We start from the raw sequence: 24,815 nt of genomic DNA, 5'->3' as shown, positions 1-24,815 counted from the left end.
CATTTTAAGCAAAAACTGTAAGTGTAGTCAACCGATCTTCACACAAATCGAGAGATTACTTCAGAAAACATAGAAGCATCGAATGTTTTCTCCGAAAAGCTTGTAGTATTTATAAATTTTAAGATATTCAATCTCAAACTTTAAAAATCGTTTTTCTCGAAAAGTGCTAAATGGCGCTTGTCATAAGATAGCACAACAGCGACGAGTTGTTTGGGACCCCAAAAGGAACCAAAAAAGTGCTGTGCTCGGTTGATGTGGCAATGATTACGTTTTTCCATATAACAATGCCCCACCCTAATATTTATTTTCAGTAATTGTACATTCTACGGAATTGACGTACACTTATTTAGCCCTTGAGATGAAAGGCGATGTACATCCAACTACCCATTTCAAGCAGACCTGTTAATACACGTACATTCTGAGGTAGGCCCGAGCGCAGAAGCTTTTCAAGGGAGGGGTTTTGATTTTTTCGTTCCTTATATGGGGAAGGTATAGAATCACTCAAACGTTGAAGATTTGAAGTTGGTGGATTGAGTCTTGTGTCGACTTGGCTCAACAAGATCGGATAATGTCCATTATCGAGAAGCAATCTTGATCAGACACCACCGCCTGCTGCACTGTGCGTAGGGAGGTCCGAATTACCCCTACATTGTAAAAGGGTGGAAAAACGTAGAGGTTAGCAAATCGTCGCCTAGCGCTGCCATTGAGTGGTGTAAATGAACCTTTTATGGCACCAAAATGTAGCTGAGGTTTCAAACTATCAATTAGGACTTTTGACCGGTAACTTTTTTCACATCTATCCATCTAAAAGGGCGATTTGCTTAAGTAGGTCCGAATAGCCCCGGGTTCCCCTATATGTGTTTGGCATATGGTTTAAGGAGAAAAAACCATTTGAAGTCGCAGTTTCCGAAATAAAAGTCAAAATTGTTATTATAAATAGTAGTCAATGTTGATATCAGTCGTTTGTAAAACCAACAAGAGTGATCGGCGTTTTTGAGGATAGCTTACTTTACAGACCATCAAGGTGTGTGAGAAAAGTTATTAGATTTCAGTAAATGCGTTGGTCGATGGGAATTTTTCCTACGTTGGAGGTGGATTGGATTCCACGTGAACAGGATAGCCTGGGAACAGTATGAAAATCGAACGGTCTGGATTACCTCATATGCCAAATCTATAACATTTACACAAGATTGATTGTGTGTAGTAGCTATCGAGACATTATGAGCCTCAATGCCATCCGACAGGTATTTACTTTGCCGCATTTAGTACAGCAAGTGGCGTATAGATCATTTCACTGCTGATCAAGCCGGCACATCCAACAAAACCGTTTGCTTTTTGACAACATATTTACGCGCGTAAATCCCATAAAAAATTGGTTTGAATTTACACATTGTGAGTAAACAGCTACCATCCCAACTTATAATGTTATCGCGCTTTGGTCGACAGCTGCAAGACAGTGACCCTGTTCAAGTGGCAGTTTCGGATAAAAACCAGCTTTGTTCATACGTGCAGGGGGCCAACTGGCTGTCTCGCGACGCTCTACTATCTCGCTTAGTCGTATTATGATCACCAAAAGTGGCAATATTATTCATAGAAATGAATAAAATCAGTACTCCTTACTTTGAAATTCATTTCTAAAAGTCAAAAAGTTTAGTGAGGAGGAATGTTGCCGTTGTGTTTTCTCAGCCAAAAATCATAAACGTATGGGTCGAGCTCCAACACCGTCAACCTGAACAACTCGTATTACATCACAACAACTTCTGCCGACCCGGCTCCGATCGATTGATGATGACCTGTGATGGTATAAAAGAAGACGATATTGGCGGCCCGGTGTTCAGTGAATTCGGTATCAGCTGGTTGCAGAATGAAGGCAGAGGTATAATACGATTTAGTAATTTGAGGATCGCATCTAAACGAGTTCGAATTGTCATTCAGATTTCGATATTTGGCGCCTTGATGCTAATAACCTTCAGCTGCGCACAACAGGTGGAGATTGTGGAACACGATCAAAACATCAACCCAGATGGATCATACTTTTACAACTATCAACTGACGGATGGAACCCACGTTCAGGAACAAGGAGTAGGAGGGCAGTCGGCTACGGGTGCCTATAAGTATACGTCGCCCGAAGGAGAAGTGATACAAATCACCTATACGGCCGACGAAAATGGATTCAATCCGCAGGGGGATGCAATCCCACAGCCACCACCCATTCCCGATTCAATTCTGCGTGCTTTGGAGTACATTCGAACGCACTCGCAACCCATCAGGAAGTGATAAAACTGGAGTTATCTTAACATAGTTTTTTGTTTATTGGAGCTTTAACCGTTTGGTCATTCGCTCAATTTTAACATAGTATAACTACAAAGATTTTAGTGACAAATTAGAATTGTGAGTTATGTGTTACTAAAATTGCAAAGTGTGATAATACGAAGAAACGATTTAGTGTCATTGTGTGATTTGTGAATTTACTATTCAATCTTGAATAAATTTTATTGATAAACACCACTTACTATAGAAACGAGAACAGAAAAGTTGTTTTATTCGGTTGATTTGGATTGTTCATGTGCTTCTGTTGGTGTTCTAATCTACGCTGCTTCGTTTAAGACGTCAGTTTTCGATGTTGGTCATCGATGTTCTTACTAGTAAGTTAAATTAGACGGCATAAAACTCAACTGTCGATGTTATGTCGAACTTTTTCGATGTTTTATCCGAAAGAGAAGCTGAAGAAATTTGTAAATTTTCACGCATTGTGAGTAATGCCAATGAGAAGAAACCTCTTTCTCCTCCGTCGATATCATTGTGATCTCCGACTTCATAGTTTATCAAACTGAGCTTTCAATGTTCCTACCGGATGGGAAAGTCTGTTTTGAGATTGGTCGTAGTGGGCAATGTCGAGTTACAGCGGATGGATTAAATTTCTACAATCGTGTATCTCACAAAGAAATTATATAAATTTTAGAGATATGATTTCAAGACAGACTATGCAAAGCAGTCTTGAATGAGCTACTGCAAGGTCATAGTTTGAACCAAATATCCAATGAATTGGAAGATTTACTTGACTTCACCCCTTCCTAAGTTATTCTTATGAAGAGAAAAGCTAACGGAACTAACACGCAACCACGCACAGAGGAGTAACTGAGGTCGAATCCTGGCCAAAATTATTTACTGCTGCTATTGCTGTTATTATGCCTTAATATGAACAAAAAATAGACAATGATTTGTTTTTGGAACAATTTGGTATCTATCCACCTATCAGTGCAGAGGTGAATTTTCTATATCCTTTCGAATACTAGTAATCTCGAGAAGATCTTTGTGAATACATTTGTTTTTTCTAGTTGCATAAACAAATGATCAGTGGACAAGGAAGAGTGGAAGGGACGCGTGTGCACATATTCGCAGAGATACATTTTTCCAAACATAGTATTTGGCCCTACAGCATTACAGCATAAACAATTCAAAATTTTCAAATCACTTGGAATTTGTGGATCGGACAAGTCCGGAAGAGTTCTTATGCTTTTTTATATAGCTGGAATCTTGTTTTGTAATAGTGCTTCACCAACTTTGCCGGATCTAGCCGTTTAATGTAACTTTTTTATCATTCAAGTTTGTAATAAAACGTTTAAAAAACTTATTTTTTAGAGATGGTGCAATGCACAGCAACACTACTATTTTCAGTATTTTGAGTTAGTTTTAGGCTGAAGTTATACAAATAGTTGTATTCAACTACGTTTGTAATAATATTGTCTTATTTAATACAGTCAACATCACTAGAAAGCGATATTGCTGGATATATAATGAAATTGAATACAAAACCCTTAAAATGTCACCATTTTGCATCAATGCAAAAATTCTTTAACAATTTTTGACATATTCATAATTCTGCCACGTTATACAGTAGGCTTCTAGGTATGTAAAAAAAATATAATGAAACAAAAAATCGAAAAAAAAATCTTTTTGTTATTGGTCAGGAATTTGTTCTAGTCACTTCTCTGTGCCACGCTGTGGAATTGTTCGGGAGCTTCAGAGCCATCTTAAGGTCATGCGGGGCCCCAGGGCACTACGAAGCTAAGGGGCCCTCATAATTGAACAGGTATAATTGCTGTAGAGTAGGATGATAAAAAAATGACCCCAGTATCCTTCATGCAACCCAGACCATGTTTTCAAAATTTGAGCCAAAGTGGTCAGCCATGTTGAAATTACTAAATAAAAATGTTATGGAAATCAAAATATACGGAGAAACACACACGATATCAGAAGATCCACGAAGATCCGTTCGAAAATCTCTAAAATCGTGACCGACCATCTTAGATTCCAATGAAACTTTACAGGTTTAACCGGCATGGAAGACTAAACATTTTCCACAGTCAATAAGATTATTTTGACTCAAGCGCAATTTTTTAAAAGCGCGTAGGCGTTTCTACGTGCAATAATTTCAAAACTTTGTTGTTCGATTACACTATTTTAAACAGTAAAACTATCTGAGAACGAGTTACAGGGAATGACTACTTCTGCACGAAAAAAATACACGAAAAAAAATGTGTCATTTTTCACAAAAACAAAAATTTATGATAAAAATTCAAATTGCAAAAAAACATTTTTTCTAATTTTTTATATTTTGTCACGGAAAACCTAATGAGAAAAGAAACATTTTGAATGTGATTTTATGATGGTGAAATCATCAGCAAAAAAGTTTTTCTAGCAATTACTTTATACAAGTTTTCAAATTTCATACTAATTGACATACAAAACTGTAGTTTTATTACAGAATATAATTCTAAGTATCATTTTAAATCAAAATGCATTTAACAAATATCTTCTAAAATGCGATAGTTTTCGAGATATTTGGCATTTTGCTCCAACAAAAACAATTAATTCATGTAATTATGTCCTTTTTAAAAGTTATTCGTATTAACCCATCTTTAATTGTTAAAATTCTAATGTTTATCGTTTTACAGACATAAAAAGTGTACTTGGATCATGGAGAAGCTTTTAATGAAAAAGTTTTCCTAACAATAACTTTTGACAAATTTTTATAATTCTTACTATTTGCAGTCGAAAGTCGAAAGAATTTTATTTTTGAATATGATTCTAAACGCCATTTTAAATCAAAATGCTTATTACAATAATGTTCTTAAATGTAGTAGTTCTCGAGATATTTTAAATTTTGTTTTATCAGCGCAATTATTTTGTTTTATTACGACCTTTTCAGAAGTTATTCGCGTCCCCCATCAGCAGCAATTACTTTTTCGTAAGGCCCATAACATTTCCTGTAACTTTCCCATTGACATAAAGGCGATATTGTAAACCATTTGAAAGCTACATGAAAACAACCAAAATATAATTAAACTATATAGTTTATTCAACAGATCCTATGGTTGAATAATATTTTGATTATTTTTGTATAGCTTTTAAACGGTTTACAATATCGCCTTGATGTCAATGGGAAAGTTACAGGAAATGTTATGGGCCTTACGAAAAACCAATTCTTGTTGATGGACAAACACAAAAAACTTCTGAAAAGGTCGTATTAAAACAAAATAATTGTGTTGTTAAAACAAAATTTCAAATTTCTCGAGAACTACTAACTTTCAGAAATTTTTTGTTATAAGCATTTTCAGCGATGTACCTAATTCTTGCAAATGAAATAAAACATGAAATATTGATTTTTTATCAGCTAGTTTGACTTTTTTCTTCTATTTTTTCGAATTCGAATATCTTTTCTTTACAATCTTCTGTCAAATCTTGCCCGGATTTCGTGTGTAACGCGTCGGGCTGCATTGTGTTTACGTTACGGCGATCCACACACCAGCCGAAACGTGCCACGAAGGACATGCGCACAGGTTGGATGTTTAATATTATTTCGTAGCTTGCAAATTTTTTCCAACTGTCAATTTCAGTGAGGATTTTGCTGTGTAGTGGAGAAGATTCTCTATTTCATCCTGCAGTTTTTTTTTATTTCTTCAAGTTTGCAGTGAACATTTGTACTGGAGTGGATATACATTTGGGTGAATTTTCATTGCAGTGGACATATATCTTACTTAAACCATGTTCATCCTAAATTTGTTCTTTTACATTGTTGCAACATTATATTAAAGTGTGCTTTCACAACCGTGAGAAATTCATCTGTAATTAAGTGCTGTCAGCTACCGACCGAGCAAGGGTAAGAGTGATGGCATTTTTGGTTGTTCCCCTTCTAATCCTTCGTTAGAAATTACATCGAACAGTTTTGCTTCGTAGGCCCCGAGAAGTACGCTCATTAATAATTCATTCGGTATTGATTTTGCAATAATGGTATCACATCGTATCGATAATCGTAAATTCTCTACCCGACAGACATCGGGAGAATGCTCATATAGGGCCTCTAACAGCTTTATATGCTCTAATGGCTCACTCGCCCTTGTTGAAATCTGTATATACATAGGTACTGACATATGGAATCGATAATAAAAAATCTTCGCGCAGACCTCAATTATCGTTAATCTAGAAGAAAAGTCACTAATATTCGACTTAATTTGCACTTAAAATCGTTATACCATACCAATATGATTATCTCGACAATAATTTGGGTCAGAAATTTTCTGACAACGAATTGACTGTTGAACTTCTCATTACAGTGATGATTGAATATACGAAATGTAAAGTATGTCACGTTAAATATGTAATATTTGGTTGAACTCCGCACTACTGGCCACTACTTGATGATTTTTGCGGATCCTATGGTAGCTGAACTTCTTTGGGTTTTTTTTATTATTTCCGCTTGATCAGTGTTTCGCCGCTGTTGTGCTAACTTATGACAAACGCCATTTAGCACATTTCGAGAAAATGATTTTAAAATTTTGAGATTGAATATCTTGAAACTTATAATTGGGAGACACAATTCAGAGAAGACAACTGATGTTTATATTCTCTATTAATCCCTCAAATATTCCGAAGACTGTACTTAGCTTTTGCTAGAAATGTAAACAAGTCGCACTCACACGTGTCATAGGTGTGTATTGATGACGAAATTTATATTTCACAGTTCACACCAAATTGAACTGCACAGTATGAAAGTGTGATAAATAAAAAGAGCGATTTAAAGTACAACTCCTCCATACCTGACAGATGTTTGACTTTGTCAACTGTCAAAAACAGACTTCTTGCTTTTACTATTTGGTAGGTTAGCATGACTGTCAGTCTTGCGGTTTTCATAGTACATATATGTGATCGAAAAAGTTATTTTTTGTCGATTTTATACCATTTCATTTGGCAACCGTGAAAAAAGTGTAATAGTGAAGTGCATCAAAAATCCAACTTTCAAAGCAATAAACAATATGGCTTGTCGTAATCGCGCATGGAAATTTTCTATACAAATAATACATCAATTGTTATCTTTTATTTTAATTAACTTTTATATCTTCGGCTTAATTTGGTCTAGATACAATTGGTGAGATTTATTTTAAAGGAAATTGGTCGAGGAATTTGGAAACAATAGTAATTTTTGATTGCAGTGTTGCCAAATATGCAATATTTCCAGTTTAACGCAACACTTGTATTTTTGCCTACTCAATAGAAAAGTATTGCAACTGCTCTGAAAACCAACTTGTTAACAGAGGCCCGGAGGGCCGAGTAACATATACCATTCGATTCAGTTTGTCGAGTTTGGCAAATGTCTGTGTGTATGTATGTGTGTGTATGTATGTGCGTCTGCGTGTGTATTTGACCAAAAATGTCACTCATTTTCCTCAGAGATGGCTGAACCGATTTTGACAAACTCAGTCTCAAATGAAAGGTACAATGTTCCCGTAGATTGCTATTGAATTTCTAATGGATCCGACTTCCGGTTCCGGAATTACAGGGTGATGAGTACGATCACGCAGAAAATGTCGATTTTAATAAATTCTGCAATGAATGTATAAAGGTGAAAATTTTTCCAAAATGCAACCACAACTACTTCGATTTGTAGTATTAGGTCACTAACAGCCATTCAAAGTCTCTTTGGCCACATTGACCACCATCATCGGTTCCGGAAGCCCCGGCGGAAGTATCTAAATTCAGAATAACAGTCACATCGGTTTCTCGGAGATAGCTAGACCAATTCAACCAAACTTAGTCTCAAATGAAAGGTGTTGTGCCCCCGTAAATGGCTATTAAATTTCATCCTGATCCGACTTCCGGTTCCGGAGTTACGGGTTGTGGTGTGCGATCACATAGCAAATTGCTATTTAAACCGATACTCCGATGAAAGTAATCTCGAAAAAAAATTGTTTTGACGAGAATTGACTTTTTTGTACACATTTTTGCCCTTCTTATATAGAAAGGTTATGTAATCACTCTGAAAATAGTCAACCTCATCCCGGCCGCAATTTTTTTTGACTTATAAAGGCGTAGGTAGGGGTATGCAGCGAGGGGTTCACCCCCTCCCCCTCCCCACATTACACACCTTCGCTGAACCCCCTCCCCCCTCAAGTCACCCCCATCATGTCCCTCCCCCCATCTACCCGAGCAAACGAAAAGTCCATAATACCCCCATGGTCATGGGGTTTGACATGGGTGTTTGAAATGGGTTCAAACCATGAAAATACCATCGCCATGGTCCGGTAGATCCCATATAAAATACCATATGTTGGTGTATTTATGGGTTATTGAGGCCATTTTATGGCATCTTGGTGGTTGTGAATTTTGTCACGGACCATATTTAAGGTCTTTTCAAGGGGCTATGTGGAGTTTGAACCCATGGGTATTTGCTCGGGTAGCCACCTCCCCTTAAAGCCCCCTAACAGATCCCCTTCGAACGTCCACTTTATGCACCCTCTTCAAATCCGCTCCTCTCTCATCCCAATCACCTTCACCCAGTATAGGCATACGGATATAGGCTGGGGGTTGTTCGGTTGTGGGTTATTTATTCCCTTCACACACACCCGCATGATGTAATGCGGTTAGCCGAATGACAACATTGAGTTAATCCTAATTAAGCTAATTAAATATTATATATTTTTGTTTCAACTAGGAGCTGATCCAGAATAAAATTTCCTAATGGGTCTGAAATTTTAATTTTGGTTTGAAATGATTTCTAGTTTGAAACTACTTCAAAATTGAAACTAGTTTAAAATTTCTTAATAAGTTGAAAATTTTCGGCGGGGATTCTTTCTTAATAAGTTGAAAATTTTCCCCTCGGATTCTCCTTCTTGATCCGCCGCTGGTTTCAAGCGATGTTTCAGCGTCGACACATAGCATCTCAAGATCGTGGCTGTCGATCCATTGTATGAATGTGCAAATCGTGCTGAATATGTAATATACCTTTCCAGCCATAGAATCGTAGTTTGGACAAATGAGAAATGCACCACTAGGTGGATTAAAACAGGTTTTTTTCAGAGAAGTTCCACAAAAAGTCTTTGTCGATATTTTTGCATAAAAAATTACAGAATGTTATTGAAATAATGTATTGAAATGTATATGTGACAGCGAGTACCCCTCGGTTAACGAAAATATGAGCTAATCACAACTAAATATCTATCGTCTATAACGGCGCCAATAAACCACTGTCAGAATTAAAGGAGTAAAGATAACATGTAGGAAAGGAGGAAAAATTACAGTTATTTGGAACGCGGAATTATTAATTGTTATAAAACTAAAGCTTCATTCTGTGAACAAATTATTTGATTTGAATTCGTTAATGTTAATCCTAGGTACTATAATTATTCTTAATTCTTACGATAAATTACTACATCTAATATTAAAATTATAGTGAACTCCAGGAAACTTAACCCAAACTTACGATTAGTGAAAGTGAATACGGTGTTATTGGGTACTGAAATTTTGTAAGTTCGATCGTGAATTGAAATGAGCTATACTAAAACAATAAAATATTTACAGCTAAAGCTGGTCAAGCAATATACAACGTTTGTATCAGTCTAAGGAATTCAGTGATAACAGGACAAAAGTTTCGATCAATTCGCTTCACCCAAATTTCGAAAAATAATTGCAAGAAATTTTGTTTTTTCACGCTTTTGCGTAGTTCCACCGCCAGATAATATCCGAGTAGATCTCGATTAAGCTGACAGTTAAATAGCTCAAGAAAGCTGGTGTTGGTGACGGGAGAAATTCCTCCGTCGGCGAACTCTCAGTCGTAGTAGGATGAGTTCACCGCCGTACGACGAGTGACAAAACCTCAAAAATCAATGTCTTGTAATTCTTTTATAAACATTTATTTTTTTTCTCTTGGTTTGAATAAAAATATCTCAAAATCTCGGATAAAAAATGAATTTTTAACATGTCGCTGAAGCAAGTGATGTCGAGGATTTCTGTTAAATTCAATTCATTCGAATCGTTTGTACCTTCGAACTTCAAATGACGATATCTCAAGAACTACGTGGCAGATTGAGGTGGTTTTGAGCTCTTTGGAAAGATGACATATTCATTCACGTACTATAGATGTATGATTTTCGTGCAGAATCGTTTGGTATGAATCAAGAAAAAGCAATTGAGAAATTGAATGTCATATCAGTAATTTATCTTTATACGTCTTACAATTTTTAAGATGGTCTCCCATGGGTCACTTATCATGAATCTGACTCAAAATTTAGTGTAGTTTCAAGATATATAGGACTCATCTTGCGCCGAAGTGTTCATATCTATGTTTTCGAAAACACCCATATGGAGACGCCAAGTAGCTCATAAATCTTCTTACAAATTAATTGCTTAAACAACATCATACTACTAAAAAATAGTGATTTTTACCAGTTTTGACAACCATTTTTACCATTATTAACGTGTATATCAACCCTTTAACGATCGACGCCTTCATATGGGTTAACATAAAAATAGTCGGAAAAAATACGGGAATTTCAAAACTGACAGCAGAAATGGATTCAGCAACCCAAAATTAGTTAAAACCCCAATTTTAGCCATATTAACCAATTTTTATAATTTTGTCACAACTTTGTACGGAGAGGTGCCACCGTGTGTTACTATCCGAGTAAATCGTGGTAAGGCTGGGAGCTGAATGACTCACGAAAACAGGAGCTAAATGGCTCATGAAATAAGCTGCTCAATGGCTCACTGAGACGAAAACTGAATGGCGACTTAATAGATGAAGACGAAAAGCTAGACAACAGTCGAGAGATAAATGGCTCAATGGTCGAACCATTTCATGAATTATATGAGGCTCCCAGATGGAGAAGTAGAAAACACGTGAGCAAAAGAAAGGGGCGCTACGAGAACACGAGCTTCCCCACAGTAATGCCTTGATGTAGTTCCGTTGGGAAGAAGAGCGAACATAAAGTAAGGAGTGTTTTGAGTGGTTATGCATGAAAATGATTCGTGAGTTCCACACAGTTTCAATTCACTACAGGCCATCTATTGAAACTTTTTGAATCTTACTGTATTTAAAAAGATATTCGCCGTACTCGACGCACTGAAAAGAATAGTATATGACACTCAGCCCTTCGGTCGATTTTCAGAGTAATTTCTATGCCTTTCTATTGAGAAAGGCAAAATGTACTGAATTAGAAAAATCCTTCATTTAACTTGTTTTATCTTTGCGCTTGTTAACTTTCAGTTCTGTGCCTTTACCATAGAATAATATCAGTTGCAAATTATATCAACATTGAATAGTTATTAATCAGTTCAACATAAATTTTGTGATTAATCATAATAGATAACCAACCAAATAAAAATACGTATCAATGTAAAATTGTTTTCATTTATTTGTTTCATTCTACCGTATATTTTGCCACATTGATTTATGTTCTTCGATCAAACAATTATCTGTGAATAACAACAACAATCTGCAAATATCTCAGATAATCTGGGAACTATTGATAATCTAAAAATCTGAAATTCGTGCATGGTATTAGCTACTCATGGTGAATTTTCAATGTAACAGTCGTAACGGTAACGGCCGTACACAGCTGTTTAATTTTTTTGCATAGGCAAAATCAATGGATCAAGTGATCATCTTCTTCTGTGGTTTTATTATCAATCAAAAAGAGGTGAAGCTAAGCATATTTTGTTCTATGCGTGTAACAAAAAGAAACCTGTTACTTATTTAAAGTAGGGCTTTTGCATAAAATTGATCCTATTTCTCTTTTTCAGATTTTTGCCGTTTATAAATCAAACCCGCTCCCGAGTAAAAAATCAATCAAAAGGTAGGTGGTATCTTCTTAAACCAAATTTTCCCAATCTACCGTTTATATTGCATTTGAACCCTTCGTAAAAGGAAATTCATACTACTATCCTCCCAGTTGTTCACCGCAAACATACAATATTTCCCCTTCAAAAATCCAAAAATCAACATTTAGTGAACGAATGTTTCTATTGGCAGCCGTAAACATTTTCGAGCGACAGTTGGTGTCTGACAAAACTTTTGTACAAACTTTAGCATCTGAATGAAGAAGGAAAGAGGCCAAATTGAGTTTTTGATATTTTCCCTGACTGCCATGTCTAGCGGTATGTAGTATTTTCGTTGTCCTTACTCTATTGGAGCTCAATCGAAGCAAATACAAACAGCGAATCGGGATGCTTTGCTGATGCGTACGTTAGAATACATAGCACATGTAAGAAATTGTTCGATGGCACACGTGCAAAAAACTTCTGTGGAGAGGTTCGCGGTACGCATCTATTTCATGAAATTCTTTTTTTTCCAGGGTGTTTTTTGTATACCGGCCTTGTGGGATGAATAAACATGAAGAGAAATGGAAATGAAATTGTAAGATATCCGATTCGTTATCTCGAGTCCCATATTTTTTCTCAACATTGGTGTAGTTTGATGGAGATTCTGTATCGTTGAATATTGAGTGTTTTTGGATATCATTTTACATTTGGTTGTAGCGAATAGGTACGGTCATCCAGTTCAGCAGCATATTTGTCAACATTCAGTTCTTGAGAAAATTGTGTAACTACATTGCTTTAGTACTTTGTCTAACAACAGTGTAATCCCCTGATATTCGTAGCCCCCTTGCCGAACATATGAAACAGCTCGGTGATCAACTATTTTTTGCCGACATTAACAAGTTATATTGTTCATAATTCCCAACCTGTACTCTTCCAGCTTTTGGAGCAGCACAACTGAAAATGGTTGTCTGTGTGGAAGGAATCGAGATAAGAAGCAACGGTCCAACTGTACGACTGGCTGGACTGGGTTGGAGTTGCTGTCACTAACCTGCAAATCTTGATTCGGGTACATGAAAGCATCTTATATTTTTATATGTATCTCAGACATTCCGCAGTGGGATAGCCCCGCAGGGAAAACATGCAAAGAAAACCGGCAGACGAAATAAGCGAATTGCAATTCTTTTATACATATATTTTTTTATTTATTCAGCATGCGAATCTTCCAGCATACTATGGAAGCAGCCAAATCTGTTGGTTCGGATATAGCTCTGGATCGCAAGTAGAAGTGGATACCGGTTGAATTGTTCTTGAGTAGTACGGCTTGATTCTGAGAGTATGCAATTGGAAGGAAATGTTTTTCGCTTTCAATTTTGAACGGTTGATGTGTAATTGGATGGACAAATTACAATAACATGGTCGTCGTGACTTCCAGTGTGATAGCTGATATGTTTTTATCATTGTCTTCATGATCACAACCCTCAATTTAAATATTTAGAAGTAATGTTCACTAAATATGCTCGTAACTACCGATTGGGGTTAAAAGATGTGACCTATTTAATTCTGAGCTGCGTTGGGAAGTCAACCGCTATTTAAGCATTTCTCAACATACTGAATATACCTCTTTCCAAAATTCCTGCGAATAAGGCAGTTTTGCTGTTTGCATAATTAATAAACTCGAAACATTGAGTGAAATAGAAGACATCTACTCCAGGTACCCTTTTTTCGGAGCCCTGTAAGTGTATTACACTGGCAGAAAACAAGCGGGAACACGGAAAACTCAATTATAAAAGAAAGCCGAATTTTGCCACAGAATATTTAAGTACGAAAACGTTTGGCTGCTCTTTGTCTCAACCAAGCGAAGTCTCATCATCAGGTGTGTTTCAAGGAATGTAGGAAGCGTAAATTCCTATAAAGAGAAACATTAATAGTGAAAGAGTATTACCAGCGTAATCGTGGGGGAATTTGGTGAAGGTGGCGGCCGTAATAATCGGTGAGCCAAAAGGTGGAAACAGAGATGAAAATTTAAGACAATCACTGCAGAGAACGATGCCAATAACAGTAAACTAATCCTTATACATTCATTTTTGTTTTTTTTTATTTGTCCTGTGTAGTACCTTCCCGATGGTCTGAATTTCGTTCAACCAGTTCGTGCGGAATGGGAAAGACGAAACGTGCTCTTTCGCAAAGGTGCTGCTATTTTGTTTCATTTTATGTTCTCTCTCATTTTTAAGATTTTCCACCCCAATTACTGCACTGTTTCCGAGCTTTCCACTCTGATTGGCATCATTGTTGTATCAAAGCCTGGGCTTAGGATTTCCCCACAGCAATGTAAAGAATGCATCACCGGCGCCACTTTGTTGTACTTTCCGTCTGTCTACATTCTGCTGGAGTAAACTCCGAGTAGGATCTTCAGCTTTTTATTCTTTTCATTTGCACAGAAAGTTCCTAATTACATTTTTGTTATGTTGTGTTTGGCAAGGATGTTTTTCTGCACATAACTGTTAACAATGCTGACCGGTGGGAAGTTTATTTGTGTGTGCAATTGTTAAAGTTTTTGGAACTGTTTTTAATGAAAGCTGACTTAAATGGTGGAAAAATGTGATTTCCGGTTTAGTAACATAAATGTAAGTGAACATGGCTGTTGGAACCTACTGAATGTACTTTTAGTATCTTTCCAAAGTTAGGAGAGAGCGGGTAATAGTGGATCAGCAGGAACTATGAAACATTCGCAATAAAATCATAATGCATGATCAGAATCGTCTGATTTCACGATTTCTTATTCTTTACACGAGTTGCTATATTTTGAAAGAGATCTGATAACGCTACCTCTTTTAATGGATATTTGTTTGTTTTGTGAGATCCAAAGTAAATTTGCAATGAAAAACATTATTCTATATTTATGAGTTAATTGAATCAATGTTTAGTCTATTGCTATTTATAGAAAATTTTATGCTCAACATTTGCCGTGAGCAATGTTTTTTGGTAACTAGAATCAAGGTTCTGTGTAATTTCACAATTTTCATGAATATGCGCATTGGGTAATTGTAAAACGATGGCGTATGGTGAGCAGTGAAATTTTTATTTTTTGTGGTATGTTTCATAATGTGAATGAGTTTCGATTTTCCACTGAAAATACTACTCATATAGTGCAAAATTGGTAAATTTTGGCAAGTTTTGTAGAAACTGTCTCTGGATTGCAGCTAATATGCATATATGGTGGTCCGATGTTACGCGATGATATAGCGACTTCTTTCGGAAATAAAAGATTTTGGCGTCGATATAACTGTATTTCGAAGCATTAGTATCATTCTTCGTCAAAACAAAAGAATAAAATTTACAAGTAGAATATTTCACTATAGACTACGTCGTGTTTCATATTTCGTACCTGCCCCATGGGTGGTACAATTTACCACCGACTTTTTATTACCCATAAAAAGTAATTTTCCGTGAGTTTTACCAGCTGGAAAAAATTAAATTGACTTAGTTAATAACAGAGTGGCACTTTTGGCTACACAAATAACATGTATTATCATCAAATTTAAATCGTAGAAAAAATGTGTTTCACTGTTACCCCCTCCCCCCTATGCTTTTCCATGAGATGGAATTGGTGATTATTTTAAAGAAGGCGCATGGTTATTTAGGAACTGTTTGAGCTAAACTCTGCTAGTCAAATTATTGGTCCTCTTGTAGTACTGAATGTAGCTGGTTTGGCGTTATACCGTGCAGATATTTATTTATTTTTTAAAGCAGATAACTTCAAAAAAATTTGCTGATGTATTTTCCCAGTTTTAAAACTTCGATTGTACTGAACGAAATCACTTTTTTTTTAATTTTTTTTACATTTTGAAAATCTTAAAACTAAGAGGTTGCAATGCACAAATATTGAGAGGAACATTTTTTACAACTATCTAAAACTAAAAATACGATTCGATATACAAAAGACACATTCCACGTACTTGTATCGCTTACTTCGTGAAAATAAATCTGCTAATATAAGTAAAAGGTGTTCTGAAATATGTTGGTATAGGTTTAAGGCTCCCAAATCATAGATATATAGAAATTTTTAAAAAGAATATTATTACGGTCGTCAATGAAAACCAGTAATACATTTATGACTCGTTTTTAATAATTGCATTGGTTTTTCCGCACCCGGCGCACACCCGGACAACGTGATCGATGTCGTGATAACCTTCATTACAAGCGCACCGACTACTCTCTATGAGCCCAATGCGCCGGAAACGTGCATCCAATGTGTAGTGATCGGACATAAGCCGGGACATTACACGTATGAAATCCCGACTTACATCCATCTCGCTAAACCAAGGCTTCGTTTATATCTTCGGGATAATCGAATGTAACCATTGTCCAAGTTCCCCATTGCTCCACGAGTTTTGCCAACTGTCGAGTGTCCTCTGATGACAAATACTGAAAAAAATCGTTGAAGCAAATTGGTCTTTCGTAGATGTCACCTTCTAATGTGCCAACCTTTGCTAAAGAGTTTCATTGCCCAGGATCGAGCAATGAGAGGGAACCCAAACAAAGGTAATCTGGTAAGATTTTTCAGATAACTTGCGCAGAGACTCCCGTATCTTCCCAAGAAAATACGGGAATTGCTTTTTAGGCTTCACCGCACGAAGAGCCTTGATAGAGCTGAAGCTGTCCGAAATGATGAAGTAGTGATCTGTGGGCAGAGTTTCGATGATGCCAAGGGTGTACTAAATAGCAACTAATTCTGCAACGTAAACTGAAGCGGGATCATTGAGCTTCAATGAAGCGGTGATAGTATTATTGAAGATACCGAAGCCAGTGGACCCATTGAATTTTGATCCGTCAGTGTAGAACATTTTGTCACAGTCGACTTCTCGGAGTTTATCATAAAATATATTGGGGATCACTTGCGGGCGTATATGATCCGGGATTCCATGAATCTCTTCCTTCATGGATGTGTCGAAGAACACAGTAGAATCAGAAGAATCTATGAAACGGAGCCGTACTCCATCACCGACAATATCTTTCCAGGACATCCGCAGGTACCTTTAGAGTAGAACCAGAACCCGAGATATTTAAATGTGAAAACCTGGTTGATCGTTGCACCCATTAATAGAAGCTGGAGTTGCGCCGGCTCACGCTTCCTAGAATAGACAACCAAGTCAGTTGTCTCCGTGGAGAACTCGATACCCAGCTAGAGAGCTCAAGCAAACAAATTATCCAAAGTATCCCGCAATGGTCCGTGCAAATCGGCAGCATTGGACTCTGTAACAGAGACCACCCCGTCGTCTGCAAGTTGCCTTAGCGTGCATGAATTGGCAAGACAATCGTCAATGTTATTCACGTAAAAATTGTAGAGTAGGGGACTTAGACATGAGCCCTGAGGAAGACCCATGTAGCTAAATCGCAATGCTGTTAAATCACCATGCGAAAAGTGCATCTGCTTTACAGACAACAGGTTTAGTAAAAAGTTATTTAAAATCGGTGAAAAACCATGCTGGTGCAGCTTCTCTGACAGAATATTGATAGAAATTGAGTCAAAAGCCCCCTTAATATCCAAGAAGACTGAAGTCATCTGCTCTTTCTTAGCATAGGCCATTTGGATTTCTATAGACAGCAACGCAAGGCAATCGTTCGTCCCTTTGTCGTTGCGGAAGCCAAATTGTGTATCTGACAGTAAGCCATTTGCTTCAACCCAATTGTCAAGGCGAAACGAGATCATTTTCTCGAATAATTTCCGAATACAGGACAGCATTGCTATCGGTCGATACGAGTTGTGGTCGGAGGCTGGTTTTCCTGGTTTTTGGATGTTGATGACCTTCACTTGCTTCCCACGAAATCACTTTATTTTGTCTGATAGGAAATATGTGCACGTACATTGTATTTGATTCAGTAAAATATCGTCGCTGTTGTACTATCTTATGACAAGCGCCATTTAGCACATTCCACGAAAAATGATTTTTAAAGTTTGAGATTGAATAGCTTGAAACTTATAAATGGTATAAACAATACAAAGAAGACAATTGATGCTTCTATCTATTCTGCATTAATCTCTCAAATATCACAAAGATCAGTTGACTATGTTGTGAGTTTTTACTATAAATGTAAACAAAAATCGCACTGACACGTGTCATAGGTGTGTGTTGATGACAATATTTGTATGGCGTGTCATAAGCGTGCATGGAAAGTTTTCCATAGAAAAAAAATCACCAATTATAAACTTTTATTCATATCTTTGGCCTTATTTAGTCTATAAACAATCTGTTAGATGCATTTTGTAGGAAATGAGTCAGGGAATCTAGAAAAATAGTTATCCTTGGGTACAGTGTTGCCAAATATGCTATATATTCAGTTTAAAATTTAAACTGCATTTTTCTCACAATGCGTGTATTTTTGTTTTGAAAATGATTAATCCATTGTGTTTCTCGGACAGTTTTACACACGAAAATATCTTATACATCAAGATAATTTAAGCCAATTCCCAGACACAGTTATTGAAGCAAAAAATTAAAAATTTCTCAGCGCGTTTCTTGCTATATCTCAGTAACCAAGCAGAATGTCAAAATTCTGAAAACGCTACTTTGTAGAGATTTTTTAGACAAGTAATGTGGCATATCTAACTCAGTTTACCCCAAAATGGCGTTTGTCATAAGATAGCACAACAGCGACGATATGGTACAAATTGAAATTTAGTACAAATTTAGATCAGTCGCTAAGTAAATCGAGTTCAACAAATTTAAAAAAGGATATGATACTATGTGTCCTCATTTGTTGCTGGCAAACCGCAACCATTAGCTAACGGTGAACCAACTGACAAAGTTGTATGCATTTTCATATGTGCAAGAAATAGAAAACATATTTTTACTATATGTAGCGCGATTCGGTATACGGTGGCAAACATGAAACTTATTGTTTGGCTGAAGTTTACACTGTGGTATTCATGGAAGACTGGAGAAAACCATGTTTCCGTTTCAAATAAACATGTATGCAGATGGCATCCCGATCCTCCGAACAATAAGTAGGACATATGACCAGTTGATGAAATGTTTTCCCGTGCAATAGTTTTTCAACGCTATTATATTGCAAGTGAGTTTGTAATATTGCTGTGCTAATAAATTTCACTTCATGACTTTGCAATATAATTTGTTTTTTTGTGTTTTTTTGGTTTTGACGTAATGTTGTCAATATCTATTTTATTAAAACAGCGGTCTCTGGAAGCGGATCGAAAAATGAGCAAATGGAGTAGCGCGGATGAAGTCCTTTGAAATTTTTGTCTGCTTCACCGACTTGGTTTGAACCTAGCGTCTTCAGCGACTCTGGCACTACCGCATTACTCTATAAAGTACAACGATGATTGGAGAAATGTCACTGTATGTAAACATAGTGCGTATATTGACATCTCGCGGAAGACCAGATCTAATTTTTTGACGTAGGACTACGGTGCACTTTGCAAATTCAACATATTGCTCAGAAATACGTCTGCGAATAGTTTCTAAACGATTAAACTATAATAATCAAAATACAATTCCACACAGAAGATTTAGCTTCCTAGGTCTGGTACGAAAGATTTATGCATCCAGCACGGTACGCTTCTTTTAATGACGTCATCATCGACTATTTAAGGAACAGAAGTGATCGAACAAGCTCATCCGCCTGTTGAACGGCGAGCAGAGCACTACGCTACATGCTTCCAAAGCCAGTGTATCAAATGTTCAACAAACTTATTGTTTATTACTAGTCCTCCCAAACCAATATAAAACATAATTCTCTTGTTCCGGTGCTCGTTTCAAACACGTATTCTGTGTACATACTCCACGCATTAATTCCTACAAAACACGTGCATGGGTGTACACCATTCGACAGAAATACGTTAGGCATACGTAGGTACGTTAGATAATTTTGAAGTATCAGAATCTGATAATGATGATAATCAGATCAAAAATAATGGCATGAGAGATGCTGTAATATTATCGATATCCATATTATCGAGGTCCTTAGTACCAGGCAAAATATAAAAGAGTTGCATCGGTCTATGTAAGATGAATTTAGATTTTTTTATGGCGTTTTCTTTTTGGAATTAACTGTACCGATTACATTGCATGTTTACGCGTTAAGAAATCAGCCATATAACTGCAAACTTTGTTGACTAGTACTATAAAGATATAGACTGGTGTTTAAGGTGAGATTTTTTGTGACGTGATTGACATTAACAGTACGTACCACAAAATAGTAAATATCAGAAATTTTTATCGTTCTTCAGCTTATTATAAAATTCTGGTCAAGTTCCCTCAACATTAGTTCTTGCCTTCAATGTCGTGTTAATTTTTTAAATGACTATTCAAATATTCCGATTAATTTAGAATTATTTCACTACTTCATAAGGACTATCGGTGGAGATTAATTACTCTAGTAGATATGCCCATACAAAGATTGATAAAAATTCCATTATTTTATGCAATATTTTATATGCGTAAACGATTGTTTATTCCAAACTTTTAAAATTACCTGATGGGATCGAAACAAGTATAAAAAGACTTTAAAACAGTTTTTAAGAATCAAATAGAATTCGTTATTGATAATTGTACACCATTTGTCACATTTCGAGAAAAACGATTTTTAAAGTTTGAGATTGAATATCTTGAAACCGTTAAATGGTATAAACTATTCAAAGAAGACAATTGATGCTTCTATACATTCTGTATTAATCTCTCAAATATTACGAAGATCGGTTGACTATGTTGCGAGTTTTTACTATAAATGTAAACAAAAGTCGCTCTCACACGTGTCATAGGTTATTGATGACAAAATTTGTATGGCGTGTCATAATGGTGCATGGAAAATTTTTTCATAGAAAAAAATCAGCAATTACTAACTTTTATTCATCTTTGGTTTCATTTAGTCTAGAAACAATGGGTGAGATGCATTTTGAAGGAAATGAGCTATATTTCCAGTTTAAAACTTAAACTGCATTTTTCTCACAATTTGTGTATTTTTGTTTTGAAAATGATTATGCCATTGTGTTCCTCAGATGGTTTTACACATAAAAACTTGTTAACTTGAGCCAATCCTACGACACAGTCATTTGAAGCAAAAAAATAAAAAAATCTCCGCACGTTTTTCGCTATATCTCAATAATCAAGCAGAATGTCAAAATTCTGAAAACGCTACTTTGTAGAGAGTTTTTAGAAAAGTAATGTGGCATATCTTCTCAGTTTACCCCAAAATCGCGTTTGTCATAAGATAGCACAACAGCGACGATCCCGAAGCGAATATAGAAGCTCTGGTTTGCTGACGAGAAAGCGAAAACGAACACTTGTCTTTTGGTTGAAGAACCGAACACCTGGTATTATGAAATAAATTCCCAAATAGGAAAATAGGATTAAACTATTGCGCATTAAGGGCAGAAGACCTAACCTTAAGTTTTGCTTTTTTGTGTTTTTTTCGTCAGTAACTACACACCTAGAAAAAATCGTGTAAATCTACGTCTCCTGACCATGACATATACGAGCATCAAAAATGACATAGTTTTACGTTTGATTTTAGTTTTACATGTCGTTGAATTTGAACACGGTAGTATTTCGTCATTTCGCCAATTACGGTTTGTTAGATTGTGGAAAGTTTGGAATTACACTAAGGTTTTTTTTACACGGTTTTTTTTGCACGGTTTTTTTTACACGGCTTTTTTACACGGTTTTCGCAATTAGCACGGTTTTTTTTTGCACGGTTTTCGCAATTAACACGGTTTTTCGCAAAAATATTCTAAGTCCTTTTAAAGGCAAAAGACTTAGACGATTTCTCAACAATTTTTTTTGCACGGGTTTTGCAAAAATGTTCTAAGTCCTTTTGGAGGCAAAAAACTTAGACGATTTTTGATCAATATTTTTTTGCGCGGATTTCGCAATTAACACGGTTTTAGCAAAAATCCTTATGAAGGCAAAAGACTTAGACGGTTTTTGACCAAGTTTTTTTTGCACGGTTTTCGCAATTAACACGGTTTTTCGCAAAAATATTCTAAGTCCTTTTAAAGGCAAAAGACTTAGACGATTTCTCAACAATTTTTTTTTGCACGGGTTTCGCAAAAATGTTCTAAGTCCTTTTGGAGGCAAAAAACTTAGACGATTTTTGATCAATTTTTTTTTGCGCGGATTTCGCAATTAACACGGTTTTAGCAAAAATCCTTATGAAGGCAAAAGACTTAGACGGTTTTTGACCAAGTTTTTTTTGCACGGATTTTGAAATTTACACGGTTTCTGCTTTTCCATTTTGAATGCAAAGAATTTCGAAGATTTTTGGAAAAGTGGAAGTGATTGCTTTTGGAACAGCATTAACGAGTAGATGCCAAATGTTCATGTCTGAGGCCATTTAGAAAACCAAGATGGTGACTTCCGGTTCTGCGGAATTCTCCAAAGCCCAATCAATATGAGTATTTTTGGAACGGGATTGACGAGTAGGTGCCAAATATCAATGTCTGAAACCATTTCGAAAATCAAGATGGCTACTTCGGTTTAGTAAAATTTTCAATTACCACAACAATGTGAGAATTTTTGTAATAGCGTTAATGAATAGATACCGGATGTCAATTCCGGAAGTCATGTTTTCATCTAAGATGGTGACTTCTATTTTAGTGCCAAGACGATGTTTTAAATATAAAGACACGCGGCGAGAAAAACAGTAAATTTGGCTGCACGGTTTTACAAATTATTTGTCTGCTAGTTTTGGCAACCAGGAATATTGTGTAAACAGCGAGTGACTTGTAGTTTTAATGAATGCTTGGCGAATTCCTTTTTTGAAATATTTCCCACAATACTCAATCATGTAACTTGGAAACGCATTGATTTACGTTACTGAGCCTGTCTACATGTTTTTCGTTGCACTAGAAAAAATGTATCGATGATGCAGGATGCAGACATGCATTTCTTTTCATTTCAATCTCGATACTCCCCACGCATTACTTCCTAAATCCGCCGTATTTGTTTACATTGCTAGTTTGGAACCGTTGTTTTGGGTTCGATTGGAACTTTTGGCTTCAGTCTTCGCGCATCTCTATAAGCATCATCTCTGCTTTAGTGTACATCTCATTCATCTTAAGGGGGCTTCTGGTGTAGTGGGCAAAAAAATCGACTTCTTTTTTATCCGCTTGTTAGTATTGAGCCTCTAGAATCGTCTCCCGCAATCTCGGTGACCACGCTGAACTTCTTTTGTTTTAAACAGCCATGCATTCCTCGCGCGTATTTGCTGTGACACACGCAGATTTCAATCTATCGGCAACAATTTTCTTAAGACTGACAGCGATAAAAATACAGTGTGAACAATACACTTTAAACTACTTCCACCCAAATTTTTAAGAGAAAATACCAAATGGATTGTTTTCCACGTCATTTTTTCCGTGATGCAATTTGATATGGAGTATCATTTAATAGCGTTTTTTCGAAACCGCGTTTTTCAAATTGGTGAACACGATAACTCAAAAACTAATCAAAGAATTGACTTGATTTTTTTTATGAAAATGCACAATATTTGTAGCCTGTCGGTGAACCACAGAAAACGGAATGAAAAAATTGTTCTCTCTATTATTTTGAAGAAAAGTGCACGAATTTTACAGAAAAATATGAGATTTTTCGGTTTACATGAAGCCATTTTCCTAAACTCGAACTTTTTTTTGGGTTCATCGAGTAACTACAAGTCTAAGCTTTACAAATTTTACTTAATTTCCTGTGTCAAACAATTTTATCAAGAGTCATCGTGTTAGCCGCGGCGCTCCTCGACGTGGAAATGGTTGGACGTCTACTCTTGGAACGCTCGTATGTGTGGCTCTGCGTGGCTGCCGACCCTATTCTGCGCGGCGTGTAACGTGAGACGACTAATCTCACTTCACTCTACGTGACTTCACCCAATTCTGAAGAGTCACTTCGGGTGACGTGAGACTCCCATTTAACCGCAATGAGGAATCTCACCTCACCCGAGTCGACTCTCAGAATCGGGTGAGAAAAGTCACTTAAAGTGAGGTGAATTTCGTCGTCTCACGTCACATGCCGCGCAGAATAAGGCCGTGCAAATATTTTTTTCGTACAGAATAAACGTACAAATTTAAAGCTTAACATTACATAAAAGATGCATTGTTTCCTTGCCTTCAAACTCGTAAAACAAAATAACTTTCGGTTTGAGCACTTTACACCAGACGCCTTCCTTAATAATACAGCGAAGACCTGATTTTATTATTTCCCCCTGATTATGTCAGCTTTTTGATTCGACTTTGAGTCTCGCATGAAGATTCGCTCGATGAGCTCTAGCAGACGAACCAACTCAAATTCGAGTAAATCCATTCATGAGCACATTTTTCTTATCTTATAAATGCAAAATATACAAAAATAAATGTATCTTTTTGTTTTACGCTGGATATTTATACTAAATAATCAGAACCATCTTGGGTGTTACAATGACGCCAGACCTCTGGCAACTGCATATTTGTCAATCCAGTTCCAAAACACTCCATGTTGTGAGTTATACAGAATATCGCTAAGCCGATAGTCTCAATGTTGTATTTCAAAATGGCCTCAGACGTTGATCTCTATCATGCGCTCATTAGGCCCGCTCGGAAAATATGCATACTGATTGGGTTATTGAAAATTCTGTTAGACCGGAAGTCGTCATCTTGGTATTCCAAATGGCCTCAGGCATCGATATTTGGTGCCTACTCGTTAACACTGTACCGAAAACAACCATATTGTTAA

General features: G+C 36.5%; 2 protein-coding genes across 6 annotated transcripts in view; both read left to right on the top strand.

The window, feature by feature from the left end:
- The first annotated feature begins 1,788 nt into the window (after window positions 1–1,788).
- LOC131687158 (pupal cuticle protein Edg-78E-like) lies at window positions 1,789–2,277 on the top strand. The gene has a single exon (XM_058971212.1). The coding sequence runs from the start codon at window positions 1,789–1,791 to the stop codon at window positions 2,275–2,277; it is 489 nt and encodes a 162-aa protein (XP_058827195.1).
- Window positions 2,278–5,905: 3,628 nt separating this feature from the next.
- The window catches only part of LOC131688679 (protein Fe65 homolog), a 281,910-nt gene continuing 263,000 nt past the window's right edge, over window positions 5,906–24,815 (top strand). For 2 of the 5 annotated variants that reach the window (XM_058973131.1, XM_058973129.1), the window contains exons 1-2: window positions 5,912–6,163; window positions 12,079–12,131. The gene's annotated coding sequence lies outside the window, so the exon portion shown is untranslated. Of the gene's footprint in view, window positions 6,164–12,078; window positions 12,132–24,815 lie in introns of all 5 variants that reach the window. The other 3 variants (XM_058973123.1, XM_058973117.1, XM_058973126.1) reach the window with 3 other exon arrangements.

The sequence above is a fragment of the Topomyia yanbarensis genome, chromosome 3 (assembly GCF_030247195.1).
Source record: "Topomyia yanbarensis strain Yona2022 chromosome 3, ASM3024719v1, whole genome shotgun sequence".
NCBI lineage: Eukaryota > Metazoa > Arthropoda > Insecta > Diptera > Culicidae > Topomyia > Topomyia yanbarensis.
Note: the sequence above shows the minus strand (reverse complement) of the source record. Positions and strands in the feature narration are given on the sequence as shown.